The sequence below is a fragment of the Pongo abelii genome, chromosome 17 (genome assembly GCF_028885655.2).
Source record: "Pongo abelii isolate AG06213 chromosome 17, NHGRI_mPonAbe1-v2.0_pri, whole genome shotgun sequence".
Taxonomy (NCBI): Eukaryota; Metazoa; Chordata; class Mammalia; order Primates; family Hominidae; genus Pongo; species Pongo abelii.
In genome coordinates, this window is record NC_072002.2 from 83,700,501 (window position 1) to 83,724,496 (window position 23,996).

The window sequence follows — 23,996 nt, forward strand, 5'->3', positions numbered from 1 at the left end:
TTATGTCTATCTATTCACATACATCAACCAACAATCTTACTGGTTTATATCTGCTTATGTTTATTCATTTTCACTAGAAGCACAAAAACCAGAGGATTTTTCCAAGACATCTGAGCCTAAATATTTGTAATTAATTTTTATGTCAAAGAAATTTTTTTTCATTTCTATCCAAAATGTTAGAACTTAAATTGCAGAAAGTAGCCAAGCAAACTTAAACATATTAGAATTTCATATTCCTGATGACTTGGCTTTTCTCTGTGGTAAACAATGATACAAATTCTAAATCAAGTGAAAAATCAATTAAATCTAAAAAAAATTATAGTTAATACTTGAGCTGTTACTGTATTCCAGTCACTGTTCTAAATACACATCATGTGCAACTCATTTCTCTTCACAATCCAACGAGATAGGTGCCATCATCCTCCAATTAGACAACTCGGGAGCAGAATGGTTAAGTGGCTCACTCAACTTTACACAGGTAAATGACAGAAAGAGTTGAACCAGGGAGTGTGACACCAGAGCTTCCACACACACAGTGCAATACAGCCACACAACAGAGACGAGAACCTCCATCACACTCTTGTGAAATTTATAAACAGCGGAACGTGCTGTGCTTGGTTACTCCTATCAGAAGAGGCCCATCCTAACCAGCCAGTCTGCAAATTCACAGGTTTGTGGGTTCATGGTTTGGGCTGTTATTCCTGTGCCAGTCACTCTCGTTAAAAGATATGTCCTTGTTAATATATATAAAAGAAATTATTTTTAAAATTAACATTTGTATAAAGCCTTTTTTTCCTAATATACCTGATGCTATTTAAAACAAAATTTTTAAAAACTTGAGGTTTTAATTGTGGTTGTGTGGTGTCAAAGATAATTTAGCAGTTGACTTAAGGATTGATTCTTCTCAAAATAAACTATCAGATATGCTTTTGGAAAAAATACTGTACAATTATCAGGTTTGTCAAATACAAACTATATCAAACCTATGAACCTCAGGTTCTTTATTTGTAATACAGTAGAATTAAACTGCAATCTGATCTCTCTCATCTCTAAAATTCTATATTTCTATAATTACAATTTATAATTTTAATAAAAGTAAACACTTTCTGGAAGATATGGTCGCAGCTGTTGTTTTTGTACACAGAACTATTCATATTGCAAACAACCAGGATACACAGTAAAAATAAGAAACAATTGCAGGTTTTCAATTACTTTATTTTAGAAAAACAAAAGGTTTACAATTTGTGCCATAGGCAGAATATCATGAATTCAACAAGTTAGTAATGCAGACTTTCAAAAACCTCTATAGATTAGTCCAAAGTAGAAAATTATTTTTTGCCCACTCTTGGACTCAGACACATTCAGAAAAAATATATATTTATAAAAATAAAATGTCAAGCCTAATCCCACCAATTGATAGTCTTAATATCCCACACTGGTTTATTTGATCATTTAATGCATAAGGAGTGTTGAATGATTTTTCCCTGTCCTAATTCCATGTCGTATGAAGCAATGATGAAAATATCTGTCACTTTTTGCAACACCAAAATAAAAAGGTCCCAAAGCAAAATACACAAAAAAAGTCACTAACAATATCCACTAAACAAAAACAATACTGCCAATTTACCTACTCATATAGACCCTTCCTTCAATCCCCCAGATATTTGGCATTTTAATGTTATTTCTAAATCAGATACCAGGAAGCAACTATGTGAGAAAGAAAATGAAAATTCTAGGTCTAATACATGTTAAACAAGTTTCAAGTAATAGTAGCTGAGAAAAATATTGATGCACATAATGAAACAAAAAGAATTGCCAGATATAATGTGGTGCACAGGGTACTCGATAAAAACATGCACTTTGTCTCCCTGAAATGTCCTTAAATATTGTCTGAGCACCGAATTCTGCAAAAGCAAGGATCTAGAATTCTGAATTTTAGAAGTTATAAAGAGAATTTCACTGCAATTAAAAGAGAAGGCAAAAATTCCAACTTCCTGAAGGACCCCATTATTCACATAGAATCATGACAAAATTCATCATGGAATTAGAATGATACCTATGTTCTTCCACTAGATTCACTTATTAAGAGATCTGTCTTTATATGGAAGTAATTTTTCACGGAATGAAACTAACATTCATAGTAATATCTGATATCACATTGAAGGGAAATGCATACAAGCAAACAAATTTTAAAATCTGATTTGTGAATAGTCTGACAATGTAAATTAACATCTCCAAAAGTAGAGAAAAAAGCAAAATTTTAATACAAAAAGAAAAAAAAATTATTCACTTACAAACCACCTACACATTTTGTTTTCCCAACAGACACACTTTAAAAGCACAAATAGAATATAAGGCAAACAGTACAAAGCTGTGAAAAGGGTAGCAGAGAACTGAGGCATTCATTTATAAAGAACATCACAGAATATAAAGGAAGATCACTGTATGTTTGCATTCACACTGAGCTTTACTCTTTTTTTCCTATTAAGGTCTTTCATTTACAGGTAATGATCAACAAGACAAAAATACGTAAATGACTAACTATAAATATGAAAAAATTCAATGACATTTTCTATAACTGTTTCCCCATGTCACTGACTGCTAAGTTTTCACTTCCTTACTAGGCTGAGTTTCAAATGAGGCATCCGTACTCATCTAAGCTTTTCACTACTGCAAAACAAGCTTGACTATTGGGAACATTAACATTTATCTTCCCAAGAATCACTCATTATTCTTTGGAGAAGAATCTACTTGTTAAATTAACAGCATTTATCTCTGGTTTCCACTTAATATCATTTCACTCTAGTAGTTCCTGAATTTTGGACTGCATATTTGTTTCATTTCCAAAAAAAAAGAAATATGGAGTGTCAAACACTAAGAATAGGTATTTAATTATTAAATACTAAAACAGTACATGGATAAAACAGTTACTAGTAATTCCTTAGTACTTAAGATACAAGTGTCCATACAGTCTTGATTAGTATGGCATTAGAAACAACAGAAGGCTGTCCTTGATGACTAAATCCCTAAACAACTTCAGTGTCGAGACCATGAATTACATATTTTTTGACCATGCATTACATATTTTTTAATAAATGTTCAATAAAATTCTTTATAGTGGAAAATTACTCAGTGAATAACCACTCAAATCATAGTTGCCTAATATAAATTCTAAACTTAGCTAAAATGAAGGACTCAAAAATAATTTATCTACAATAAACATACCAAACCATTACTTTAAAAAAAAAAGGGGCTTTTAGACATTGCTTTGGATAGAATTCCTGTATTAGTTTATAGAAGATGAGAGGCCACTTGATGAAATGGGTGACAGAACTAAGAAAATGGAGAAGGTAACTGGCTGATCTCTTTTTTTTACACTGGATGTGACTTGTCACTGGACATGCTAATGTCACTCATTACTCCTTATGAAACAGACACAGACAGGTCTACAGCATTACATAATAGATGTGTCAATAAACTTTGTGTGCCTGTAGGTACAAACATACATATTCTAGAGTATAAGTTACCATAAAGTTTACACACTATAAACATAAAAATATGATACATACTACTTTTCAAAAAGCAAAAGATTTTTATCAAAGGAAACGTTAGAAGAAATCTCAATATATAAACTAGAAATAAAATACTAGGCTGTTCTGGCTAAAGCAGAGTAGGATTAATAGAGACTCTTCCCAACCTACAATGACTGATGAAATACCTGCTAAGAGTATTCCAAGGAATGAGTTGAAACCTCTACTCTCAGTATATCCTGTTCATTTTGCGAAAGTCAATCACAAGACTTTTTTTCCCCATTATCTAGGCATATAAGAAAATTTTATGACAATGCAACTGAGTATAAAGTTAAAAAGTAACATTTCTTCTCCTTTAAAAATAACTAACAAAATAAAACCACTATGCTATATAAACCACATTATTTTTAACCTCATAATCTTAATTTGACACATGGAAAAAGTTATTAGTTCTCCTTAAAGTGCCTACATTTTAAAGACTTAATTTTGTCCGTATAAATCTTGTCCAAAATATATGAGGGAAACGGATGGCAGCAAGGGAGGCATTATTTTTCTATATCACACATGTATCTTCTACCTGACTGACCAATTTAAATATTCTGCCCAAGAATCTTAACTTTTTGTCACAGAATATTCAGATAGAGAAACATGCAAATAGAATTGTTCTGTTCTAATCACAAAGATCAGGTAAATTTTGATGGAGTGCTCTGTGTTTGTTTCACAAAAACTGTTCATCTCTTTGCTCCAAACACTTCCCCATGTATGGAGGGACTACTTTAATCCATGCAGTTGATATCAGCAAAATACGAATAACATGTTCTTTTCTGTAAAGATCATGATTAAATGTCTAAACTCAATAAATAGACTCTTTAATAATTTGAAGTCCTATCAAATATTTTATAGTCAGCAAGTCTCAGTCTTTTTTCTTTTCTAATACATCCTTGGGTTCCTGCACTGTAGGCACTACAGATCCTCCACTGCTGGGCTCCTGCTGTTCTTTGCTCTCTTCTATCTGTTCTTGGTTTTCATTTTCACTTTTAGACACTTCATATCGTTCTTCTATATAACCTCCATCTGTGTCAGCTGTGTAGATTCCATAACACATGATACTGATGACACCCAGTGGCAGGCCAAAGAGAAAGCAGCCCATCAGTGGTGAGCTCTTGAATATAGACTGTGGAAAGAGAATTAAAACTCAGTTCCCTTCATATGTAATTCTGATATACAAAGCATTAAATGAACTTGAAACCACTACAGATTTCTCTTGTTGCTATTCAACTTGTTTTTAGTTCCAATGAATCAAAGTCAATTATTTCAGCAGTAACTACCATGTTAAAGACACTGTTAAGAGATATAATTTCTATACGCACATACATAAGCATGTGTGTGTAGAACCAGCTATTAGCAACAGAAAAAGGCATCAACTATTCCATAGCCTTTCCTAAAGACACTGATTTTTCTCACATTAACCACAAAGGTCTCTTTAAGATGCTTACTATGTGCGCCCAGCAGCTTTAGAGTTGTTTCCTGAACTACAGGAATCTGCTTATGGAGAAGGCTGGGTTATTTACCACAAAAGAAGGTACACACGTATTCTTTTCACATGACATTTTTAATATTTTTTACTTATCTGGTTAGTAGTAAAACTTCATTGACTTACTAATTTCCCTCAATTTACATACTGTCTTCATAGCTCCCAGAAAAGTAAAAGTAATTTTAATGAATAGGGTTTTCAACTAGAATATACTGCATGACTTGCAATGATAACTCTTGAGAACACAGACAAGTTCAGAGAAGAAAAAGATCACTTTGGATTGAGATAATAAAAGAAAGTTTCACAGAATAAAGGTGTGTTTTAGGCATGAATTTAAGGATGAGTGAGAAGGAGGCAGGATATGGGACAAGTGAGCACCAGGCAATTTGCACTAGCAAAAGCTAATATTCAAAAACCAACGAGGAAAATACTTTAGATGGACAGAGTATTCTGATGTACACCCCTGGAAAAGGGAAGGAAAGTGGTCAAAATCGATTATTTTCGTCATACTAATTGTGTAGTGGAATACAACATAGATTGGAGACTGGGCTAGGGGAAGTATGGAAACCAGGTGGAAGAGCAGCAGCTAGACAGAATGTGATGAGGACCTAATCCACGCTCGTGGCAACAGGAAAATAAAGCAAACTGAACAATACTATGCAAGGAAAAAAACAAAGATTCCCAGAATTTACTTCTAACCAATAAATGTTAGCTATACTTTTATGATTGCTTTGGGCCACAATGAATGAAAATGCCCATGTAACAGCTCAAGAAGGACAACAGGAACTACGTTCAGGGCTCAAACAAATTTAGGAATTCCTCTGTTGTCAAGTTGACTGACAGTTAAAGCTGGGAGACGGAGAACAATTTCGTAAGAGTTTCAAGCAAGAAGGTTCAGATCCAAGGACTGCAAAGGGGAAAGGGAGGAAAGGGATGCTGAAAAACACTGACTGGAGAGATGGGGCAGGAGCAGGGGAGTAGTGATACTCACAGCAGCACGGAAAGGAGAATCTCAAGGAAAGGATGCTTCAAAGAAATCCAGGGGAAATACAACAGATCTAATTAGTTTGATAGAGTGAGCATTAGTTTGATAGAGTGAAAGGAAGAGGAAATTAGAATAGCAGAAATAATCAGGTGAGAGGTGACAGTGAAGAAAGTCAAGGAAATATATTTAGAAAGCATAATTATAAAAACAAGAGATACGGGTAATTAGGGGCAGACATGTCAATTCATCTACCACTGTTGATATTCTACTTACATATAACAACTGTGAATAAACACTGGGACAAACAAATGAAAGTAAACAGTGTTAGAAAGGATTTGATCCATCACATTTTAATTCCACATTTAAAGTGTTCTATAACAAGAATAAAAGAAAAAAAAAGCAAACAGAGAAAAAGGGAAGAAGGAAAAACATCTGTAAATGATCTTAATTATTTACCAACTAGGGAAAAGTACAGAATTAATAGGGATGTTTAAAATTTTAAGATCTAAAATTTTGACTCCTGCAAAATAAAAAGTGACTTCCCAGCACACATCATTTTCTTTAACAAAAATGTCCAATTTACAGAAGACAGCACATAATGGAACTAAAAATTTCATATTATCTGCACTTTCAACAAAGCATAGAAATTACTAAGTAAAAACTTTACATGGCAGATTACAGAAATAAAATCTTTTAAATTATACTATCAAGTTAATTGATTCTGAATTTTAGTTTTACTCATCAATCATATAAACAATTAGAAACAATTTCCACCTGATGAATATATTTTCTTAAATACTGACTAGTCATATTCTGCAAATTAAAAAGACATATTTTTACCTAATCTTTTCAAATTCAGATTTCTAACACAGCTAGACATAAAGAACCTATATCTTCTTCATTGTCAATGACATAAACTGTCACAACTTACCACAATAGTAGATTTGGCATCAAATACTATTCTTTTCAATCTCTGCAAAATGCTATCACCTCCTTGGGCCTTCAAAAAAGGAAAAGAAAAATAAATTATTTAAGTACTATTACTTCATTTATTTGGTGTTACATAACCTTACAATTGCAGGCCAAATGGTTGACTCCAAAATATTACATAATCACCTGAAAAGGCCATGTGGTAAACATTTACTGTGTTGTTTTTTGTCTGTGTCATGTCCAGTATTCCTCCTGCCTGCTTGTGTTAATTCACCCTGATTCTACTCTAAAAAATTCTTCCTCCTCTATTCATAACCCACATAGCTTGGCTGAAGCTGACCCACCCCTGAGTACAGCCTAACCCGCTTTTAAGTTTAGCTGGGACCGCAAAACCAGAGCTGCTGCAGGATACCTTTGCTACTGTGCAGGGAGAGGCTCCCTGAGGATGAAAGTGCTGAAGGCACGAGAGTGAAAAATTCCTGATGAAAATCAATCAAATCCTGTAGTCGGCCATACCTGCAATCTGGCTCATTTTTTTAAATTTCCAAGCTCTATGAGACAATAAAATCTGTTGTTAAACGGTCTGAGTTGCATTCCACTAACTTAAAAATAGAAGGCTGATTTATATTTATATAGGTGAGTTTCATTTCAATAAATTATTTTCAAAAATATTCTTAACTATTTGATTGTTTTTCAAACTTCTTCACCTTGACCGAAAATAGTTATCTTTGTTACTCTGTGAGCAAATTTTAAATAAACTTTGTGTAAAACTGAAACAACTCTCAAAAATTAGTAATTATATTTCACAAAAGCAATGAAGGCGCTTTCTTTTAAATTTTATTCTAGTCTATCGAATTAAGATGTATGCTGGTCACAACCTGATTGTGACTTGCAGTGGTGTCATGACTTTCTAATATAGGTTGCAATTCACAGTTTGAAAAACACTGCAGTTAAAATTTATAGGAAAAAAATAGAAAATTAAGACTATTCACTTATTTCTGAGAAATATTTTATAGGATTAAGTCTAGAACTCTCCACGGGGGCTTTTACTCTCAATAAATTTTCTCATTTCTTGAGAAATTGTCATCTTATTTGCAGATTTTCTTAGAAAACCAATCCTAACAACTTAATCAAATTGTACTTTTGGACCTAGAAACATACTAAGAGACAGGCAAGTTCACTTATTAAGATTACCCCACACAATGCAGACCTCATAGCATCCCTAAGCCTCAACCTTAGCCAACAGCACCTCCCCATCACCATGACAACCAAAAATACCCTCCATATAACCCCTAAAAGGACATTTCCATCTTTTAGCAACCTCTGCCATAGAAGAACCTTCTGTATCTGGGAGAATGTAACTCTACTCTGCCTATAGTTGGACAGAAGCAATGTATGGAGGTCCAGCCCTCTACTCCGGGTGATGGTCAACTATTCTTTTCAGAATCAGAAGTAAAGAAATGAACTAGTTTCTCCTCTACCCCCTGTCCATCATCTCTTTGAAACAGAAGTGAACAACTTACTTCTACTGTGCCATCCAAAATGTTATTAATAAACTGGACCATGTCTTCAACATTTTTAATCTGTCTATCTAGCAAGAAATATTGTTGGTTTGAAGTATTCAGTACAACTACAGTTGGGACTGTCAATTCACTGAAAATATAAAAACAAATCAAAATATACATTAAACACAGCAATAACAAGTATTCTGATATTCATTTATATCTCAGTAGCTATAATTATAGAAGCTATTTAATAAATTTGTGCATATTTTATGGTAGAAAATGATCAAATAGACCTAGTATTTACGTGTATTTTATGCATTCATGACATACCTTTTTAATGTTTTTGATATTTCTAGGATATGCAATTTATCTTTAAGTCTTTTCAAATTATCAAAAATCTCAAAAAAATTTTATAATGTATGTATTAAAAAAATCCCTATGGGTGGATCTGCACAATTCAAACTTATGTTGTTCAAGGGTCAACAGTCCCTTTAATAATTGTATAGATACTTTTTCTTTCTCTTGATTCTTCATTATATCCTACATCTGGTACTTCAATCTTTGGCAAATCCTCTTAAGTTCTTACTGAAATGAGACGGATAATAAATGAAGTAAGGTGATGCTACATTTCAGGACTTTAGCTGAAAATGATGAATGTTACTTCAGATTTGTTAAGGTCACTCCCTTCCTCGCTCAGTGTTCTTACTTAGAAAATAGAAGACACCAAAATAACCTAATATATTGCAATAACGAATGAAGGCATTTGCTACATCTATGATACTAAGCAAAGCTAGAGAAAACCAAAGCACAACATCATGTTGTTGAACTTCCACTGGGCCCTCAATGCGGCTAAGAGTTAGTGTGTCTCTAGTGAGATCTCCCTATCTTCATTTAGAGGCTAGCTTATTTCTCTAGCACTCTCCTAAGCCCAGTTTTCCTACTACCTGTCATACTTGCTATTATGTTCTGCCTGAAATACTATCCCTGTGTTCTTCATTCAGCTAACTTCTCACTCTTTAGACCTTTTCTTAATTATTGCCTCTTCCAGAAAATGTTTCCTGAGCCCTTCCACTTTAGCGAGCACTGGGTGCAGGTGGGGGGGTGGGGGAGGCGAGGATGGGAAAGTATCTCTATCCGAGCCCTGTCCTACATAGATCTTTTCATACAGTTCTGTAATTAACATCTGTGGTCTTATCCAGTGGACTATAAGCATTTAAAGACAGGGACTCTATTCATTTTTCCATCAACAGTGTCTAATATAGTGTACAACATACAGTAAATACTCACTAAATGTTCACTGAATAGAGTGGCTTCTTGTTTCAAATTTATTAATTCAGTACAGAGTTTGGTAAATGTTTTCTAATATGAGTCTTGTGAAGTGGCAAATTAAATCTTTACATCATAATTTTAGATAAAAATTATTTTAAAACTGCATATTTTCCTACAAATTTAGTCTACTCAAATAAATTCTAGAACAATTCATTTTTGAATGCTAAACATTTTCTATGTAAAATAGTCTTTATATAATTTTAAACAGATAAAAATTTTAAAATTGAATTTTTTTTACAAAGTTAGTCTATTCAATTCTAGAACAATTAGTTTTTGAATGCTAAACATATCTATTTAATAGTTATATTGCCCTTTAAAACTGAACTTCTCAAGGTATGTACTAAGCAGAAGCTATGAAATTTACACGTTTTGGAATCATGGCTTTTCAAAATACTGGAAAACATTAAATCAGGAGATAATTTTTTTTTTTTTACTACAGACCAATATTAAAGTCAGTAAGTTCCAAATACAGAATTTGAAAACTAAAGTAAAATATTTAATGGGAGAATATCTGCATCTGAATATGTCAACTGTTTGCTATTTTTCAGCTATTTAATCCTTCTACCTGTATCTCAGAAACAAATTTAAAAATTAATAGATTTGATAGCAAAATCATTCAGCACTTTACTTACTCCATCAGCAAGGTATTTATGTAGTCATTTCCATCCATATGGCCAAACTGAAAATCCCTAACCACCAACAATCAAAAATAAATAAATAAAAGGAGAGGGGGTGGGGAGAGAAAGAGAGAAAGCTCATTAAATATCAAAAAAGTAAATAAAACAATGAACTTAAATTTAGGCCTCAGTAAGCCCAGAAATTGTAAACATTTCACATGTAAATCATACACAATAAATACTGCTAAGAGTGTAAATTCTACTGGCTTCTGAGATACAAATACACGAGTAAAGGAAATTCTAAGATATTTCTACTTGGTTTATGCATATTTAAAATTCAGGGAAATATAAGCTATTCTACCTGAAATACGTTTAAGAAAAACTACCTACTTTCTCTAAAAAAAGGACTAATCAGAAGACGCTACATACTATGTAAGAAAACTACGCAATGATCCATCATTAGAAGATTCAGAATAGGAAAGAAATAATAATTCAATAATAAAATACATTTATATTGACTTTTTTTTATGATAGCAACAATGATTCAGCATAAAGTAAAAATATATGTATTTCTGATGCCATTTTTTATTCAGTTATTCTTTTGAGTTTCTGTTAGAATAATTATCTGCCTATCTCTGACTTCTGATCGGTCATTTATGTCCAATTATAAGTACATGTGCATATTTTATTTACATAAATTGCATCTCAAATCCTATCAAGAAGCAGGTATGATACAAATTATAGATCAAAGTGTTTCTTTTTTTAACTTGCAGGACATACCATCAATGAATTTCAAGATCCAGACAATTCATGCTAAAATGCAATGTGCTATACAGTAGTCCCCCCTTATCCATAGATTCACTTTCTGTGGTTTCAGCTCCCCATGGTCAACCATGGTCTGAAAATATTAAATGAAAAATTCCAGAAATAAACATATACATAATTTTTATTATAGTGTATTGTTATAATTGTTCTATTTTATTATTAATTACTGTTGTTGATCTCTTACTATACCTAATGTATAAATTAAACTTTATCATAAGTATGTAGGTACAGACAAAATTATAGTATATGCAGCATTCCATTCTATGAAAAGTTTCAGTCATCCACTGGGGGTCTTGGAATGTATCTCCTGTGGATAAGCGAGGATTACTGTTATTTAACTTCATTTCTTTGATTCACCTCTAAAAGCATGAATACTACTAAGTTTGCTTTACTAAATTACAAAATGGTATTAAACAAAAATAAAGGAATCTCTCAGAATATAAGCACCTACCTATGGAAGAGGTCTCTGTAATCTCTTGCAACTTCCTGAATAATTGACTTCAATCTGTAGAAGAACAAACATATGAATAGTTCATCTCTGCACTTGAAAAATATAATTTTTCAATGATAGTATCTGCTGTCTTACATCTAATTGCTGCAGGAAAAGTAAGACATTATATCAAATCTATCTAAAGCCATGTAGTCTGAAATGAACATCTGAAGCTTAAAACTGTATCAAGGCATTATACCTGGTATGTTCAACTGATGTATTTTTCTCATCAATAACTGCAAGAGCCACAAGCTTTCCTGAAATAAAGAATGACACATCTGAATTCAATCGCCCTTATTACACAAACTGTTCAATTATCACTTTAGTTCTGAGTAGGAAATTAGTAAAGTATTTCTAGAATTTAATTCCAATCACCCTATACGTTATATCAAACTAAATCAACACATTATGGTATATGTTTGTAGAATGAATCAGTGAATTAGTCAACTCCAGGTGACAAATTCCCTTCCATGTCCCACCCCAAAATATAAATAAGAGTAAATATGTAATAATTTATACACTTAAATAATATTTTTTATACCAACTTACAAGCTTGAATTGTATTTTTTCCTTACACCCTACAAACTGACAAAGATAACTATTTTTTCAAAGGCTAAAAGCATAGGAAATAAGCTGATTAAAAACAAGTTTGCTAAGAATTACTGTAGCTCTAAAACAATGGTCTAGAAGAATAAGAAAATGATTTTTACGTGGCCGTTGACTTTGGTATCCTGGTTCAGTACTTGCCAGTTATAATATGCAGAATTAAACTGACTCACATTTACTCAATCCTAAATACGACATAAAGCATATGTATCCTGATATCTTCTAGGAAGCCAGCATGATGTAATAACCAGAAGAGTGGTGTTAGAATCAGAAAACCAAACACTGCTATCCAGCAGTGTCTATCATGTTCTAGGCACCATACCAAGCCGCAGGGAACAGGAAAGTGCCTCAGTAAACTTCAACTTATTTCCAAAAACTAATATATATTTCATAGAGTTACTGGGAGAGTTAAGTCTAAGATTAGATGCACAGAAATATGGGGATAAACCTGGCTCAGAGCAGGTACATACATGTAGGATTAAATCCATAATCTTTTAGTATTATCCCTGCATTTTAATGCTGCTTCTAATTCCATACTGCTTAAACACCTGTCTAAATTCTACACAATCTTCAGTCTTCTAACTCTCTGATGAAAACAGTTCACAATGACATCTACCTTCTTGAAATATCTCATTTGCTATTCTTTTTTTGTATTATATGGTTCTTTAATTTTCAAATGGTTCGTGAGTTTTTTTCAAAATGTCTACAACATGCAGAGCATTCTCCCATAGACCAACAGGGTTCTGAGAAACACAGACACAGTTTCTCACATTTATTAATTCAACAATTATTGAGTGTCAAATAATGTACCACACACCGGGCTGGTTCCGAGGACATGGTGATGAGCAAACACAGACAACACTGTGCTTGTGAAAGCACAACACAATAGAACTTGTAGACATTTTCATCCAATGTCCCATTAAAAATAAGAATATGCTGCTATAAAAAAATTACAGCATAAATTAATGTAGTTTGATGAGGTCAGTGAAGATTTTCCTAAGGAAGCAGTATTTGGTCTGAGTTTGATGGATGAATATGAATTAACTGCGTATTTCCAAGCAAAGAAAAAAGTATGTAAAAACGTGCTTTGATGCAATTGGCATAGCCTTTTCAAGAAACTGGTTATCAAGCAAACTTGGGTAAAAATGATAAAATAATAGTAATAACAATAAAAGAAACTAAAAGGTTAGTGTGGCTCGAGAAGGAAGAGCGTGGGGAGAGCTAGAGTGAAATGACGCTGAAGATGTAGGCAAGAGTTAGAACTTCTGAGAAAGACACGAGGTGTCTGAAGCCGCACAGCATCAGGAGGCTGCTATGGTGCTAGCATAAGGGGACAGGTAGGGGTGAAGTGCAGGGGCACGACCACAGCTGATGCCTAACAGGGGCAATTATGTCAGACACATAAAAGAACACTGCCACAGCATACTTCTGTTTCCAAATTCATCTGGGAAAAGATGTGTTCGGTTGAGCCAAAGCCACCTGTTTTAATCACCTCAAGGTCATGCTATCTCCTATGATTACTATACGAAGCAAAACTACTATATTCCTACATTTCCCCCTTTTCCTTTCATATGACTCTGAAAGAATCAAAAAGTCTGGGCACGGTGGCTCACACCTGTAATCCCAGTACTTTAGGAGGCCAAGGCGTGCAGATCACGAGGTCAGGAGATCGAGCCCATCCTGGCCAATATGGTGAAACTCCGTCTCTACTAAGAATACAAAAATTTGCTGGATGTGGTGGTGCACGCTGATTCCCAGCTACTTGGGAGGCTGAGGCAGGAGAACTGCTTGAACCAGGGAGGTGGAGGTTGCAGTGAGCTGAGACCACGTCACTGCACTCCAGCCTGGCGACAGAGAGAGACTCCATCTCAAAAAAAAAAAAAAAAAAAAAAAGAATCATAAAGTAAAACCACAGTCTTTGACACTGTCCCCGGCAACTTCCAATAATGAGCTAATACACAGCTCCTTCTGTAAAGATAAGCAAAGGCAGAAATATCACCAGACACAGAACATTAAAAGCAAGCTCAGGAACAGAACAGAAATATCCCCCAAAACATTACAAACAGGAGAACATGTAAGAATGTCTCTAATTTTTATTAATTAAAGAGTAGGCGATTGTGAATAGGAAACCCTATGCCTATTACTTACATTAAAAAAAAAATGAGTCTTGAATAAAATGTTCTCATTGTTTTACTCAAAAGCTATACGTCCATCCCACTTATCATAAAGCTATTAATGGAAACAAATGTGGCACCAATAACCAATGTTTCTCATTTCTAATTTGCTATAAATTTATAAAACACTTTCTCCTAAAACTTACAGTTAGCTTCTCATAATTTTTATAGTTTGCATCTGAGACCATATAATCAGCTTTTTATAGCTTTCATTTTTGTATTCATGTTTGTGTTTGTATTGCCTGTCATTTCCAACAGCGTAACTTTAAGAAACCATGCCAATTTAACTTACATTTTTCCCTTTCACAGGTAAAAGCAGGCCTTATAAATAGGTTGTGCTAAGTTATATTTTAACTCCTATTACAAAATCAGTTCTGAGTACAGCTTCTTAGTTGGTTATTTTTCTCACTCTCTTATTACCCAGGCTTTTTGTTTTCCTTGTCACCATCAGTTCTATTGGTAAACCATCTCTTTAATCACTGACCCACATACAAAGGTATATCTTCTGGTAATATCAGTTTACATTCTCGTAAAGAACTGGCATTCAGATCTAAAATAAAAAATTAAGTTGAGAAATAGAGCTTAAATTCATTTCCTACAAAATAAGATTTTTAAATAATCAATCAAAGAAAAATCATGTAACATAATGGAGACTTGTACATATGCTTGTTACCTGTGTCTCCAAGTTCATACAAGAGAAAGCCATCCATAGCAAGGTAATTCTGAAACCTTTCCCTGTTGATCCATGATGACAGATCACCATCTTCATACTCTTAAAACCAAGACAAAGTTGACAAATTATAGTATAAATATGAATTTAAGATAGTTATAATAGCTTTAATCTGATAATAGGTATAAAACGCTTGACAGAGAATCATACTTCCATAAATATACAATCAAATGTACAGAAGGATTAATGCACAAAGCAATCTTCATTATAGCATCATTAAAAATAGCATAAAAATAATTAAAAATAAAGGAAATAATCAAAATATCCTAAATTGGAAACAGCTTAAATAAATTTTGGTATATGTCGATAAAGATCATTTATAAATTTTCAAAAAAAACTTATAATTGAACAGATTACAAAACAATACAGGTTACAATACAATACCTAACAGTATAACTGTAACTTTGTAAAAGAAAGTATGAAAAGATAAACTCATAGAATGATAAAATGAAGTCAGTTATTCCTAAATGGTTCCCCTGGATCAATGGTTATACTTGGGTCACGGCACTACAGGTAATTTTTATTACAATTTCTTTGCTCTTCTCTCTTTATGATATTCTTCCTAGTTTACAACTCTTTCTCAACGGTACAACTAACACAAATACACATATAAAATCATAGTACCTTAGCTTTTTTCCAATATAAAATAATTCCTCTGCTAAGTAGATAAAAAATATAATATCGAAGAGAAATATTACATCCTGATTAGAAATATAATTCTGAAGTAATTGTTCAAAATTATTACAATTGCATAAAAAAGAAGGTGATGTAAAGCAAATGTCTGTAAAAGCCTACCAATACATCTGGTTGAAGACTGGATTTTAATGACCTCTTGAAAGGTATGCTTTTTCTTGCATTGCTAAACAAAACACTTTCAAGTTATCAAACCCATAAAATAAGTGATGCAATGCAAATCTCAAAGAATTTATTGATTTAAATTTACAAATTAGGAAAATAAACATAAAACTAGAAATTGATTACTGGGCCACAATGTCCACTGCATGCTAAAAGCAAATTTTCTACGAGATTGCATACAGTGATCAATTTGAATTTCATTCGAAAATAAACTATCCCAAATACTGCATGTTCTCATTAATAAATGGGCAGTAAACATTGGGTACATATGGACATAAAGATGGGAATAACAGACACTAGGGAGATGGGGAGGAGGACAAGGGCTAAAAAACTACCTATTGGGTACTACGCTTATTACCTGGGTGATGGGATCATTTGTACCCGAAATCTCAGCATCATCCAATACACCCATGTAACAAACCTGCACATGTAGACTCTGAATCTAAAATAAAAGCTGAAATTATATATGTAGGAAAGAAAATATCCTCCTGAGTCCCTATTCCAATGCTTCCAAACATTAGCAACAATTAAATATTTAAATAAGGATTCAAAGTAAAGCCCTTGCTTTGTATGAATGTTTCAGGCAGGTTCTAAATACTACTGCAGGTTAGAAAAATGTGGCCTTTACAATACCTATAGAAACTTATCATATTCCTGTCTTCCTTAAGTGTGGGAGAATGTATCTGAAACATGGAGCTTATAACAGGGGGATGCTTTCCTAGGCAGGCTCAAAAATCTGGTATCTGTTTATATTTAAACAGATACGATCAGTTTTTTTTTTTTTTTTTTAAAAAAGGAAGAAACAAAGTGCCTCTCTGAATTGCTAAGAAACACATAGTGGAACAAGAATATGAGATTTGAAGACTGAATTTTGATATCATTGATTAAGTATTTTATCCTGGAAAAAAAAACCTCTTTAATCTTGTTTCTTTATCTGTAAAATGGTAAGAATAGTGATTTTAAGGGATTGTTGTAATGATCAAATATAAGATCACGTACATTAAGTGCTTATTATAAGAGGAGTACTGCAAGCAAAGAGCAGGCGAATAGACTAGGGGTGACTATACATTATTTTCCTTCTCATATTTTCACATACACAAGTTTCTCTGAAGTTCTTTTATAAGCCCAATGTCTAATACAGACATTCAATAAACATCCAATTAATGGACGGCTGAATAAGCATATGATAAACCTGCTTTATTTAATTACACGTCTATCTCCTTATCTAACATTCTTAGCTATATCCTTTGTAAAACTGGGGTATTAATCTAGCTGCCTTATTACCTACCTCACAGATTACTTTGTAAATAAAATGAAAATGTGAAGTTAAGTATGTAGATAGTACCTTTTATATGACAGCATAAGTGGATAGTTATTATCTATAGAAACAAATAAAATTCAGCTCTCACATTTATTTAAAGACAATAAAAATCAGAAATGTAGTCTTATAACATGACTCAAAACAATTAAAATGCTGCTTATAATAAAACAAATTGTTCCTTTTATTGAAAAGTCTTCTGCTCATTTGAATTATTTCAGCAATTCAAACTCTCATCTATTCCTAGTTTCCTTTCTGTCACATAGAATTCAGTAAGAAAAACACATTCTAGAATATTTCTGAATGAACGGGTGTTCCCTATCTGGCCTCCAACCACAAGCCACAGGAGCCCACCGAGCACGGAAATGCAGTTAGAACAAGAAATTGAATTTTAAATTTTATTGAATTAGATTCTACAATGTTAGCAAGAATGCTATCAGCTGAGTCTGCATTCACTTTTGCTTTTGAGTGGCTTTGTGGTGTCCTACAGATGTCAAGTTTCACTGCTTCCCTTGAAATTTAAAATATCCCCTGTAGCCCCTGTGAGTTTACTGCACTGCCCCGGGTCAGAGCACGGTTTGGAAAACATGAAAGTAGGTATTTCAAAACACCAAGGAATGATGTTAGTTGTTGTAGCTGCATGTGGTTTATAGAAAAATAAAAAGTCTACATTTTGTAAAGAGATGCGTAATATAAAGCACATGCTGATGAAATGCCATTACAATTTGCTTTAAAGTACTTCAACAAATTGAAAGTTGAAGTTGGAGCAAATGTCATGATGGGCAAAGATCTTGGTAAGTGTTTAACTTCGGTGATGGGTATGTAGGGCTTTACCGTTCTCTTTACTATGATGTATGTTTGATATTACAATTAAAATATTTTAAAAATAGACCGAGTATTATGCTTCAATGAAGAAATGCTGAATAGCAGGTAAGCAGTTATTTCTAAAAACTAAGGGGAAATGCCGCTAGGGAGGGATACACAGGGGCTTCAACACTATTGAACACGTGTTATTTCTTCAAGCCTTTTCTGTATCTGAAATGTTACTTCAAAAAAATTCTGAACATTTTAATGTATAAAAATCACATAGAATTTATTCCTCAAAAACGCATATAACAAACAACAACAAAAAGAAATGTTGTGTAGGTAAAGCTCAGAATAAAAACTAACAACTAAAAGTTGAAGGGTGAAAAAAAACCCAAAACATCAGTCATTCAAGTAATGAGAACTGTTATTCTCATTAAACAGTAGAAGCATTTACATAATCTTTATATCTAAGTCATATAATAGACATTTTAATTTTAAAATGTTTTATGTGAGTTAAAGATTTGGAACTTACCGTCATAAACAAAGTAAGTTTCATCTTTGAAAACAAGCACAGCTGGCATCTCTTTTAGTGTCACATACTGCAAAAAATCAGAAGTTTAAATAACTTTTATCACTAAAAAATTCTAATTAGTAACTATAATTTCAAAAGTCTTGAGATACCAGAAAACTCAAACACACAAAAAATAACAAAAAAGAATGTCACAAACAGTTAGAGTACAGTCAATCCCAAACTCATCCAAGAAGTATATTTGAATCTTTTTATATATCCCCTTGTACAATGTCGTTTGCTACAGTAAAAACCGTTGATTATTCTTAACTGATAACAGACTTAAACATCAACCAGCCTATTCAGGTTTAAGTCCTTCCCCACCACTCATTGGCTGTGTGACAATGAGCCACTTTACCTAGGGGAGTCTGCTTCCTCATCTGTGGAATAAAGACATTGAGACTGCCTACCTCAAAGAACAATTATGAGAGTTATGTCAGATACCATAACTGAGAGCATTGCTGAAACTGTAAACTGCTTTATAAGCCACTTACAGTAGTAATAAGGGATTCATTCAGAAAGTACCAGCTGCTTATAGCTGAGCTGTATTTAATTTTGAGAGTAAAATTATACTAGAAAACAAATATCAGAAGACAAATAATTTGAAGAAGCCACAAAGAATTATTACATGAGCATGTTAATACTGAAAATAATGACAAATAAATAAGTAAATGAGTGGATAATGAAGTAAAATAACAATAAAATAAAAATAAAGACAGTTATCCTGGAAAAATTAAAAAGGGAGGGAGGCACATCTCAGGGGAGAGAAAATAATACAGAATTATTTGGTTACACTACTATTAAAAAATGATATAGCAGTATGAAAATAACAATTTTAAGGGCAGTGCAAGAGCTCTTAGGTAAGGCTCTAATCAAGCATGCTCCATTCACCTGCTCCTGGCAACTCATCTACACAGATGCTTGGGAAGTATTTTTCAACATTCAGCACCTCCCTCTTTCATCAATATCCCTGAATAGTTCTTACTAGAACACAAATGATACAGTCTCAAATCTTGCAGCCATCTAGTCTCACATATTCTGAAGCTCTCTTCCTTTCTCGTGTGTTTTTTTCAACTATCTTCTATTACTGTTACAGTCTGCATGTCAATCTCCTTCGTTCATCTGTAAGTATTCTGAAGTCAGAAACTGTCTAAATTCATCCTTGTACCCCCTTACTACATCTCCTGGGGTGGGGTTTTCATAAATACCCGTTGTAAAGCTAATGAAGCTCTGAAGGACAAAAAATTACTATTCAAAATATGGGAAGACCACAAAATTATGGGCTTTGCACTTACTTGAGAATCATCTACGGGAATAAAACTCCTCATATTATTGTGAAGTAACTATTATTTCCCCTAGCAGACTTTTCCAAATACATCCTTAAAACTAAAAAAGAGAGATGACAAATATTAATATTTTCAGGAATAAAGAATGCCTAAACAAACTAGCTGAGAAGCCCAATTAAAAAAACAATAGAAGTAATACACAAACACTAAATATGCTCATATAACAGATGCTATATATATGCCCACCCAGGCCCTCTGGGTTCCAGGGATTTTGGCCTAAGACACCCCATTGTTATATGAGGATTAAGATGGTGTCAAATGGTGCCAGGGCCTAGAACACAGCAAACCCTCTGGTGCACTCCAAGTGCCAACTGCTTGCAAAGCTTTGTAGATGAGGGCTTAGCATAAATTCTCATCTCTAATACAAAAATGTGGCTCACTGGACTTGGGAGACAAAAATGTATAAGAAGTTCAGATTCCAGTCCATTTTAATCCTTTATGTTACATTAAGGCATTCCAGAAAAACCTTTTGGGAACGCTGTCGGAGACTGTGATGGCAAGTGTGGCCTCTTTTTCTCATCTTAGTCATGGCAGTGGCAGCCCGTCTGGAGCAGCTGCTGAGGGAATGCCAACTGCAGCAGGGGAGGTGCGGCAGGGGCTGCATGCTCTGTGGAGCCAGTGGGGGCCGGGAACAAGCAGGAGAGTCCTACCCGCTACCAAGTTCGTGGGATGGGAGCCCCATGCTCCCGGGTGTAGCTGAAGCTGCTCAGGAGTGGTTCTGGACCCCGGCATCCCTGAGCTCTCCGGGGCCCAGAAAGCAGCCACCCCCATCCCCCAACCCCTGCAGGTTCACAAATGCCTGCTCCTGCTCCCTGGCCTCTCCCTGCTCCCAGCGCCTGCTCTGATTTTGAAGCAAAGTTGTGGCCGAGCCTGAGTGTTGTCGCAACTTAGCCGGGAATGTGTGTGTGCTTGGGGTGGCGCTGACATGCCAGCTCCCACCAGTGCCTGGGCTTCCTCCAGGCTTTGGACACTGACAAGCGTGGGAGGGAGGCTGGCTCCTCGGCATGAACAGCCTGGGTGCCACAGACGGTATGATGATGACAGCGGGAGTCAGACAGGTTCCTAGGCAGGAAGGGGTGGGTCCCCAGTAAAACCCCAACTTCAGGCCAGGGAAGGCCTGAAGCCTGGGGTCCAGGCTACTAGTTCTGGGTGAAGTCCACGGCCTGGAGTAAGAACTTCACTGATGACCATTCAGCCAAGTGGATCGTGCCTTTTCCAGGCCTGACTGTGGCCACCCATGGACCATTCAGCATGCACTTCCTCAATTCTGAGCACGTAAAAACCCCAGACTAAGTGAGACACAGACTTGTCCAGATGACCCGCCTGTGGAAAGGAGCTACCTACTCGGGTCTCCTAAGAGCTATTCTGTTGCTCAATGAAGCTACTCTCCACCTTGCTCATCCTCCAGTTGTCCATGTACCTCATTCTTCCTGGATGCCGGACAAAAAGTTGGGACCCACTGAATGGAGGGACTGAAGGGGCTGTAACGCAAACAGGGCTGAATCATACCCCCCAGTCACCATGTTGCAGGTGACAAGAAGGAGAGAAGAGCTGTGACCCTTCTGGGAGCCCAGACCTTGGGGTTCACCGAGTCAGGGCTGTGACACACTGTAACACCCTCTTCAGGGCTCTGCAGTTCCTGGTGTTTCTGAGCTTTCAGGCACCATTGCATTCCCCTTGTCTAGATGCCGGTTCTTGCAGTGGAAGCCACTTGCAGTACATCTGGTCCAGCCGCAGCCTCACATGGAGCAGGTGCCTGGAGCTGCCTTCCCCATGGCAGCCAGCATGCCTGGCTGTGCGCAGTGGCCAGATTCCATGCTTGCTCACTCACATACCCCTTGCTGCTCCATGCCTGGCTTGTCCTTGGCAGGCACAGGATCTGGGCCGGTAGCATGAGCCAAGAGCAGCCTGCCAGGCTGAGTGGGCAGAATAAGCCCAGTGGGTGCAAGCAAAACCCAAGCAGAGGCACCGCCGGCCACAGAGGTTTCTGGCTGGTGAAGCGACATCCTAAGGATCCCGTGACATTATCTTCCCCTCCAAAAGTAAATACATATGCATAAAATACTTGGCAAACCAAAATGGGTTTAAGTTGTCCAGAAACTGAGGTTCCTCCAAGAGTTGAAAATCATTGCGGGGTACATAAGATAAACATCTATATACATATTGCAGGAAGCATTAAACACCTACTTAGGCAAGTCTGTAATCTTAAAATCTTTAAACATTAAAACATGTAAAAGAAATGAAATGTTTGACTTACCTTTATGAAAAGAAAAATGGTTCCCTTTTTTTTTTTATAATTTATATTGATACAAAAGAAAAAAAAAAGAAAAACTCCCTTGATTTCTTTCATGTTTCCCCTGAGTTACTGCCAAATCCCTAAGGTCCCCTACTCATTAAAAGTTTCCTAAAGAGAAGTCTACACTTGTGGTCTCCACTTTCTTACTTGCCGTCAGTGTCTCTCAAACACCAATGAGGTTTTTGTCCCCATTATTCCTCTGAAAACCACCAAAAACCTCCAAGTGGACACATATTGTGGTTATTTTCCTCTCATTATTTTCTTGATCACTCTGCAAAATTCTCAAACTGTTCACTCCTTTTAAAACACTTCATCTTGGCTTCCAATTCATCTCTTTTTCCTAATTTACTATTTCTTCTCATTTCCTTTGCTGACCTCAGGTTCTGGGCCTACTTATTTCCTTAAAAAATTGCTTCCCATGTCTAGGGAAAGTTCTTTACACAGCCTTGACTTAACTCTAGACCCCTATGTCCAACTGCTTATTTGATGCTTATATTTAGATCCCTAATACGACATGCTGAATCAAATTAAAATGAATAATTCAAAGCACTTTTCACTCTCCATATTTTCAACCTCTTCCTTTTCTAATATTCCTCAAGTTCATAAACCACCACCATCTACCGAATTGTTCAAACCAAAACATCTAAGAGTCACCCTTGATTCATCCCTATTCTTCCATATCAACAAGCTCTGACAATTCTATCTTCTAAACACAACAATCCTTTCACTTCTTCCCAACTCTCTCACTAACCATCAAGCCCAAATTTCTTAGATTACCGCAAAAGTTCAGTTGACAGCTGTGGATCTACTCATATCTATCTAACGCACTCTGCACTTAGCACAGAGTAATCTCCTTAAACAAGAACATCAGTCCGTGTTCTTCACCACCTTCAACCTCATCACATGCACTGCCACGACTTACACAGCCTACACTGTCCTCCACCCACTTCCCATCGCACCGTAGGCACTACGGTCACATTGGCCTACTGTTTTGTTCCTGTATCATGTCAGGTGTGTTCTCGTCTTGGACTTCAGTTATCTGTTCCTTGTTTCTGGCGTATTGTATCCACAGATCTTTGCACGGCTCCTTCATATCATGTAAAAGTCTCAGTTCAAGTATTTTCTTCTGAGACAAACATTTCTTGACCAATCAACCTACAGCACCCATCCCACTCCTATTTGCCCCAACTATTATACTGCTTTTTAATTTTTTTAACTTATTATTATTACTATTATTTGAGACGGAGTCTCACTCTGTCGCCCAGGCTGGAGTGCAGTGGCACAATCTCGGTTCATTGCAACCTCTGCCACCTGGGTTCAAGCAATTCTCCTGCCTCAGCCTCCTGACTAGCTGGGATTACAGGCATGCACCACCACACCCAGCTAATTTTTGTATTTTTAGTAGAGATGGGGTTTCAACATGTTGGCCAGGCTGGTCTCAAACTCCTGACCTTGTGATCCGCCCGCCTCGGCCTCCCAAAGTGCTGGGATTACAAGCATAAGCCACCGGGCCTGGCCTTAATTATTATTACTATTTTTTTGAGACAGAGT

General features: G+C 35.4%; 1 protein-coding gene across 1 annotated transcript in view; it reads right to left on the reverse strand.

The window, feature by feature from the left end:
* Nucleotides 1–1,194: 1,194 nt before the first annotated feature.
* The window catches only part of TMX3 (thioredoxin related transmembrane protein 3), a 40,861-nt gene continuing 18,059 nt past the window's right edge, over nt 1,195–23,996 (reverse strand). Inside the window, 8 exon segments of the mRNA NM_001132711.1 lie at nt 1,195–4,704; nt 6,981–7,049; nt 8,503–8,632; nt 10,446–10,502; nt 11,707–11,760; nt 11,945–12,002; nt 15,199–15,297; nt 18,768–18,834. Coding sequence (NP_001126183.1) covers nt 4,444–4,704; nt 6,981–7,049; nt 8,503–8,632; nt 10,446–10,502; nt 11,707–11,760; nt 11,945–12,002; nt 15,199–15,297; nt 18,768–18,834 — 795 coding nt within the window. The 3' untranslated portion in view covers nt 1,195–4,443.